The sequence below is a fragment of the Quercus suber genome, unplaced genomic scaffold, assembly GCF_002906115.3.
Source record: "Quercus suber isolate HL8 unplaced genomic scaffold, Cork oak 2.0 scaffold_1061, whole genome shotgun sequence".
NCBI classification, from domain to species: domain Eukaryota; kingdom Viridiplantae; phylum Streptophyta; class Magnoliopsida; order Fagales; family Fagaceae; genus Quercus; species Quercus suber.
Genome location: NW_027070469.1, coordinates 82,882 through 91,193, shown reverse-complemented (window position 1 = coordinate 91,193; position 8,312 = coordinate 82,882). Strand labels below are relative to the sequence as shown.

At 45.5% G+C, this 8,312-nt stretch overlaps 1 protein-coding gene across 1 annotated transcript; it reads left to right on the top strand.

Annotated features, from left to right (window-relative positions):
- The first annotated feature begins 245 nt into the window (after window positions 1-245).
- On the top strand, window positions 246-1,534 carry LOC111985711 (uncharacterized). Its single transcript, XM_024017371.1, has 2 exons — window positions 246-300; window positions 468-1,534. Exons 1-2 carry the CDS (start codon window positions 246-248, stop codon window positions 1,532-1,534), a joined length of 1,122 nt encoding a protein of 373 aa, XP_023873139.1.
- The last annotated feature ends 6,778 nt before the right edge of the window (window positions 1,535-8,312 follow it).

Sequence of the window (8,312 nt, the reverse complement as noted above, 5' to 3'; positions counted from 1 at the left end):
CTGAGCTGATCCAGGAGTTCAGTATCCGGTTTGTAACTTGTAGCCGGGTGCCACAACCAGTAGATGCTTTACTATCGATGAGGATGAGGGTTAGGGAGACCCTTCATAGCTACGCCAATCGATATTGGGAGCTTTATAATGAAATAGAAGGGGGTGATGAGAAAATTGCGGCAAGCACCTTCAAGATGGGGTTGCCCGAAGATTCTGAACTATAGGAGTCGCTGACAAAGAAGACTCTCGAGGACATGAGGCGTATCGAGAAGTATAAGCACCTAGAGGATGATAGGTTGCAGAGCAAGGGTAAGGACCCATTGATAAATCGACCTTAGCAGAGTAGTTTTCAACCAAGGCCTTGAAAGGATTTTAAGATACAGGAGCTCGAATGGCAGCTTAGGGAGGTGAACGTGACATTCAAGGAACCAGTGCATAGGATTATAAATCGAATCTGTACTGCACCTATCACAAAGATAAGGGGCATACCACTGAGCAATGCCGGGTATTGAAAGACCATCTTGGGCAGTTGGTAAAAGTAGGACATTTGAAGGAGTTCGTAGTGAATCCCAGTGATCAGGGCACCGGGCAAGGTGCTCAGCAAAAAGGGAACCCCCTCCCACCACTGTTAGGAGTGATTAAAGTGATTCACGCTACCCCAAGGGGTACGACTGTGACCAAAAAGGGGGTATTAACTGTTGTGCCCGTAGAAGAACTCCCGGAGAAAAGACCCCCGGAGAAGAAAGTGAAGCTTGCTCGAAAGACCCTTGCTTTTGATGAGGACAACTTAGAAGGAACAATTCAACCGCATGACAACGCGTTGGTAGTCATGGTCTCGGTAAGCAGCTTCTTGGTGAAAAGGGTGATGATAGATCAGGGGAGCAGGGCTGACATCATGTATCCAAACCTATTCAAAAGGCTCTGGTTAATGAAGCAGGATCTGTTAAAGTACAATACGCTGTTGGTCGGGTTTGATGGCAGGGTGGTGATTCCTGAGGGACAAATTTTCCTCCCAGTGAACATGGAAGGTAAGGAGGTGACGGTGACATTCGTAATAGTCAATTCGTTTTCACCATACACAGCGATTCTAGGCAAGTCGTGGATTCACGCAATGGGGGCTATTCCATCCACCCTACATGTGAAGGTCAAATTCCCCACCGAGCATGGTATTGCTGTAGTGAATGGAAACCAGCAGATGGCTAGGCAATGCTTAGTGGCCGCGGTCGGTTGGAAGAATAAACAGAATTCCGGAGAGGGAACAGAGGCTAGTTGTGCCGAGGAATTAATTAGAGTAAAGATACTGTCGAACTCTAACCAATATTTCCAGGTAGGAGCAAGCATGGAGGACAAGGACAAAGTAAAAACATTGCTATTTTTTATACAAAATGTAGACGTGTTCACATGGAGCCCATATGAGGTGCTCGGAGTTAATCCCGAGTTCATTGTTCATAAGCTTAACATAGACCCGTCATTTCCACCGAAGAAGCAGAGGCCGAGAAGGTCGACCGAGGAACACGTTAAGGCAGTAAGGCAGGAGGTCTAGAAGCTAAAGGAGGCCAGGGAAATAAGGGAAATCTTCTTCCCTGAGTGGTTGACAAATACCGTGGTGGTTAAAAAGAAGAGTGAAAAATGGAGAGTTTGTGTAGATTTCACAGATTTGAACCAAACATGCCCAAAGGATGCTACCTATGGACACCCGAGGATGAGTTTTCTGGATGTCTTTCAAGGTTATCATCAGATCGCCTTGGCTACCGAGGATTAAGAGAAGACCGCATTCATCTCTTCAGACGTAAATTATCACTACACCCTGATGCCTTTTGGATTAAAGAATGTCGGGGCAACATACCAACGAATGATGACCAGAATGTTTCGGGACAAGATCGGGAAAATAGTTGAGGTGTACATCGATGACATGGTGATGAAATGTAAACAAGAAGCACGGTATCTTGAGGATCTACGAGGGGTATTTGAGGTGCTTCGGCAACACAAGCTGCGCCTAAATGTGGACAAGTGTGCCTTTGGAGTGAGGGGCTGGCAAGTTCCTAGGCTATCTGATCACTAGCCATGGGATAGAGGTCAACCCCGATCAAATTGAAGCCGTGCAGCGCCTTAGGTCGCCGAGCATCCAAATGAGGTATAAATCTTGACCGGAATGCTAGCTACCCTTAACCGGTTTATTTCTAAGTTTGCAAATCGTTGCCATCCATTCTACTAGCTTCTCAAGAAATGGATGGGGTTTCAATGGGACGAGGAGTGCGAAAGGGCTTTATTTGAAAGAATATCTAACGCAGGCACCCATGTTAGTAACCCCGGATCCCGGGGAGGACTTGTTTATGCAACTCTCAGTGTCTGAACATGCTGTAAGCACTATGCTCTTGAAGGATCGGGGAGCGCAGCAGCCTATTTACTATGTTAGCAAGACCATGGTCAACACTAAAACCAAATACCTACCACTGGAGAAGTTTATGTTGGCCCTAGTGCATGCAACAAGGAAACTGTCTCACTACTTTCAAGCCCACACTATCTACGTTCTAACCAAGTATCCTTTACAATCATTATTAAAGAGACCTGACTTTACGGGCCGGATAGCTAAGTGGGCAACCCGGCTAGGATCCTTTAACATAAGGTACAGACTAAGGAATTCAGTGAAGGGCTAAATTCTTGTGGATTTTGTTGCAAAGTTTTCTCCTAAAAACAATGGGGAAATGGTCCGACCTGTAAAGAGTCGCCCATGGAAGGTATTTGTGGATGGGGCATCAAATACCCTAGGGGCCGGTGCCGGAATTGTCATTATCACTCCTGAAGGAATACAGTTGGAGCATTCTTTTAGGCTAGGGTTTAGAGCCTCTAATAACAAAGCTGAGTACGAAGCGTTACTTGCCAGATTAAGAGCTGTTCTGGCTATGGATGCACAAGATGTGGAAATTTATTCAGATTCCCAGCTGGTTGTTAACCAAGTGCAGGGCAATTTTAAGGCCCGAGATTCACGAATGAAAGCTTACTTGCAGGTCGTGAAGCAAATTATGGATAAGTTTTGTACAGCGAAGGTGGCCCAAGTATCCCAGACACAGAATCGACATGTTGACTCCCTAGCAACGTTGGCATCATCGATGACAGGAGAAGTGCCTCAGTTGATCAAAGTGGAACTTAAAGAAGAACCGAGCATTGGTACGACAATTGGTGTTGATGCCACTAGGATTGAAGTGGCCATAATTTTGATGACCAAGTCGTGCTGGATAGACCCGATCATTGATTTCCTAGTCGAAGATCGAGTCTCGAATGACCCGTGTGGCTACTTAGTATTGGTTATCGGCAAACCGTAAGTTATACCGAAGGTCTTTTGGGGGGCCATACCTTTTATGTCTGCACCCCAAGAAGGTGGGCGAACTGTTAGCCAAATTGCACAACGGGGTATGTGGCAGTCACGTAGGGGACGTTCGTTGGCCCACCGAGCAATGACTCAGGGGTTTTGGTGGCCACAAATGCAGAACGATGCCACCGAGTATGTACGTAAATGCGAACAGTGTCAAAGGCATGCCCCTTTAATCCATCAGCCAGCAAGTCACTTGAATCCAGTCAGCAGTCCTTGGCCCTTCGCGCAATGGGGGCTAGATATTCTCGGTCCATTTCCCCGCGCAATTGGAAACCGAAGGTTCGTGTTCGTAGCAGTTGATTACTTCACCAAATGGGCAGAGGCAGAGGCCGTAGCTAATGTTCGGGACATGGATGTCAAAAAGTTTATGTGGTAAAATATAGTCACAAGGTTTGAGGTGTCAGACTCACTGATATCTGACAATGGACTGCAATTCGACAGTAGGGCATTTTGTGAGTTTTGTACTGACCTCGGCATCAAGAATAGATATTCGACCCCAGTATACCCACAGTGCAACGGCCAAGCCAAGGCCACAAACAAGGTGATTGTGAACGGATTAAAGAAAATGCTAGATGAAGCAAAAGGAAGATAGGCTGAAGAGCTGCCAAACGTCTTATGGGCATACCGCACAACACCCAGGAGGTCCACGGGAGAGACCCCATTCTCTTATACATACGGAACAGAAGTTGTTATTCCAACCAAGATAAATTTATGTAGTGCGAGGGTTGCTGAGTTTGCCCCTGAACAGAATAACCGAATGTTGATGGAACGTCTAAATTCACTAGAAGAATACCGAGAATCAACCATTGTACGATTAGCCCAGTACCAACAAAATCTTGACCAACGCTATAACAGGGACGTAAAGGTAAGGGAGCTTAGCGCCAGGGACCTGGTGTTAAGAAAAGCAGTATGGCACATGCAGGACGCTAACGCCGGGAAGTTAGCCCCATCCTGGGAAGGGCCTTATAGAGTAACCGCCATTGCAAGTGCAGGGGCATACTACTTGGAAGATTTAGATGAAAGGCCGCTCCCTCGGCCATGGAACGTTCACAATTTGAAGAAGTTTTATCACTAATCGATTGTACAATAGGGTGTAAATTAAATGTAGCCATGTATACATATTTAACTAATGAATGTGGTGCTATCTACTCGTGCAGGTGCATTTAATTCCATTATCAATTTTGTAAAGCACTGATCAGCAAACCCAAAATTTTCTAAGGACAGAAGCCTGTTTCTCAGATCAATTCCTTTCGTCGAGCAGGTGGAAACCTCACTAAATTCTTTAAGCAGAAAAGCCTATCTCTCGGCTTAATCCCTATCGCCAAGCAGGTGGAAACCTCAAAAATTCTCTAAGGACAGAAGCCTGTCTCTCGGCTCGATCCCTATCATCGAGCAAGAGGAAACCTCCAAAATTCGCTAAGGACAGAAGCCTATCTCTCGGTTCGATCCTATCGCCGAACAGGTAGAAACCTCAAAGAATTTCTAAGAATAGAGGCCTACCTCTCGGTCCAATCCCTACCGCCGAGCAGGTGGAGACCTTTCAAAATTCTTCTTAGGATAGAAGCCTATTTCTCAGTTCAATTCCTATCACCAAGCAGGTGGAAACCTCACAAAATTCTCTAAGGACAAAAGCCTTTTTGTCGACTCGATCCCTATCGCCGAGTAGGAGGAAACCTCACAAATTCGCTGACAGAAGCCTGCTCTCAGTTCGATCCTATCGCTAAGCAGGTAGGAACCTCAAAGAATTTCTAAGAATTGAGGCCTACCTCTCAATCTAATCCCTATCGCCGAGCAGGTAGAGACCTTTCAAAATTCTTCTTAGGGCAGGAGCCTACTTCTGGGTGCTATCAGAGTTCATCTAAGTACCAGAGAATCAACACGCCAAGTTTTATTGTTATCATCGAGTCTCCGATACTCTTTAGATACAAGTGACCCCGTCCAAGGTAATCTAACCTACCCCGAGATTGAATCACCTGATCGTGTAGAGTGCATACATAAAACAGTCCGCGAACACAGCAAATAACAAACAAATATGTAAAAAATAAAAATACGACGGAAAAATGTTCATAAACATAGTTTAAAATAACGCATAAAATTTAAACCGATGTTTAGTTACCATAACGCGGTAACCAATAAAAAAGGTTAAACCCAGGAAAAATAATTGTTCCGTCACCACAACCTGGTGACGTAGGTAAACTTGTTAAAAAGAAAAATTATTCAAGCAGGAGAAAAATAAAGTTTGAGAAATTCGGTTCGGCAATCAATTTGAAGGGTCTGTAGGATGAAAGTGAGAAACATTCTCGGAAGACTGCTGGGCGGCTAGTATCTGGGCATTCCCACTGAATTGATCCTTGAGGGTTGCTAGTGGCCTCTAGGTTAGTCGGCTCCACATGGGAGTCGATCACCTCCACCAACTCCCTCATACTAGCGGTCTCTTCTTCATCAATGATGTTGAGGGTGTTCTGCACAACAGCTGGAGGATTCGAGAAAGGGATCTGACTAGGGTTTCTCAAAGGAGAATCCTTGAGGAACCCTATAGCTTGAAGGGCGGCCAACCACCCCTTCTCAAATCCGAGCTTTGGGGCCTGACGAACAACTAGCTCTGCAGAATTCTCAGCATCAGCAAACCCTTCGTTGTACCACTTATTTTCATAAGCTTCCAACGTTGCCTTCAAATCAGCCAACTCTTCTCCTAAAGCAGTGTTCAAACTCTGGGCCTCCACCAGCTTAAGCTTGGTACCCCCTAGTTGCACCTCCAACTCCACGGATTTTCCCTCTGCTAGAACCCTCACTTCCTCAACCAAAGCAGCCTTCTTCTCTACATCCTCGGCAACCTTCAATTTTTCCTTCATGGTAGCCTCGGCAACGTCCTTTAGAGCTTTTTCCCGCTTGGCATCTTCAGATAGCTCCTTCATCCTCCCATCAACGATATGAGATAGTTGCGCGGCCTGAACAAACAATAATAAAGGGTATGAAAAAAGAAAAGGATGCGCGCGTACAAAAGCTAATAGAAAAACCGAAAGCAAAATTTTTAAATCATTACCGCTATAGTGTGCCATGGCAACTGTCTCCCTAATGACTCATCCATCCCTTCTGTGAAGGCATGCACGTCGTTGGGCAAAAGGAGGCCGTGCACCAAACTTTGGGCAACACGACCCTTATGGCCCTTGTCCCAAACCCTTACACTTGCGGACACAAGAAGAGGCTTACTATCAAGCTAGAAGGAGGGTTGCCAATCTGCCAAAGCTTGAGGAGTGGACGCCATGTTCACTCCAATTTGTACCACCAACTTACGGATGACGATGCCAGTTGATGGTTGAGGAGGCGTTCTGACAGGCACGTTACCCGAGCTTATCTGCGTCTGTTCAGTTATGCACTACCTTTTTAGGGTACGGCTCACTGGAGCGGAAGGAGGCGTAGGATCTTGGCCGAGAGTTTCTTGCTGTTGAGCGGCTGGCCAGGCACTTGGCGTAAAACGGCTGATTGTCATCGTCTTCCTTGTCACCATGGCGTGTCTGTGATCGGATTCTGTTTCTAAAGAACTAACTGATTCGGCTGCTGCACCCTCGGCTTCCTGAACAGGAGCCTCGAATTCTACAAAAGCCTTAGGTTGAGCAGGAGCCTTAGGCTGAACCAGCTCGTGAGCCTGCTCTCAACGCTGTCATGACATGCGCTCGGCCGACTCGTCATGTATGGGCTAACGCTTGTCCAAACAAATGTACCGGGGACCGAGATCACGCACCTCACCTACCGTGAATCTTAGGGGGAGAAAGTTCGCATGCCATACGTCTATATAGGAAAGGAAGGGGTTATAAACTAACAAAGATTGGCTAAATGCTTGCCAAGTGGAATAAACGGGGTCAACACCAAGGATTAAATGAGATGCTTGGAGTTGTCTGTCTGAGTGAACAAAAATCTCTAACCTGAGCACAAAATTCAGGTCCTGAACATGTACTACACTGAGATTCGGGTTGAACCTTTTACTCTCTGCACGGAAGCAACATAAAAGCTGGTTAGTGATTATTTATTCGGATCAGAATCAAAGAAAGGCAATTAAATAAAAGGCGTTTGATACCGACCAACATTGGGCGGTGAACACGCACAAGGGAGTTCCTCGGCAAACCAATTGCCTCTCACCCGTACAAAGTCTCCAGCAAAATTTCTATTCGAATCAGGTAGGCATGAAATAAGTCATACCCTCATATCCCTAGTTTTCAAGTAATAATCTGAGTTGATATTCACAAACTATACATGAAATTAATATCCTGATGATTCAGTTGCAACCCGAACAACTGATTCAACCTACTAACGCAACTCACCACTCAGTAAAAATTAGAAGGGAGTTTGTCGAGACAGAGACCATAAAATCTAAGAGTACCTAGGATTAGGGGGTCAACCGAGAACTTAACCCCACCCTCAAGAATAGCCATCAAGAGGAAGAAAATCGTATTTACACCACGACGCCTTTGGATGTCAATATCGCCCACATGGCAGTAGGCAATATCGACGTCCCTAGGAATGTTAAAGGTAACCAAAGTGGCTTTAGAAGAAAGGAGATGAGAGTAGCCCATTCTCTAAGCTAGGATTTTCTAAAGAAAAAGACTACAATTACTGCAGAATAGAGTGAAATAGAACAAATAGGAAGAAGGGGAGAAGAAACTTACTACGGGCTCTAAGGAGGAAGGGTGTTATGGGCTAGGAGATGAACGCACGAAAATAGTATGCTCGACAAAGTGAAAGTTTGGAGGATGAAGAATGCAAAAGTGAAGGAAAGAGTCAGAAGTGATTATTTATAGGGGCAGAAGGAAAAATAAGTAGCATCAAATAATTGATTGATAGGAAAACTTACGAATCCCCACCTTAACTACCACGCACGTGATGCCTCGGTTCACGAACCGTTAGACAATAATGACAGCTAAGCCATCAGTTAGGTTTAACACGTCTTTTG

What these genes read in the sequence shown, in the direction of transcription:
- LOC111985711 (XM_024017371.1), top strand. Translation starts at nt 246, where the DNA reads ATGAGGCGTATCGAGAAGTATAAGCACCTAGAGGATGATAGGTTGCAG. An exon ending in TGATAGGTTGCAGAGCAAGG is followed by an intron (nt 301 to 467) that starts GTAAGGACCCAT and finishes CCTATCACAAAG; the next exon opens with ATAAGGGGCATACCACTGAG.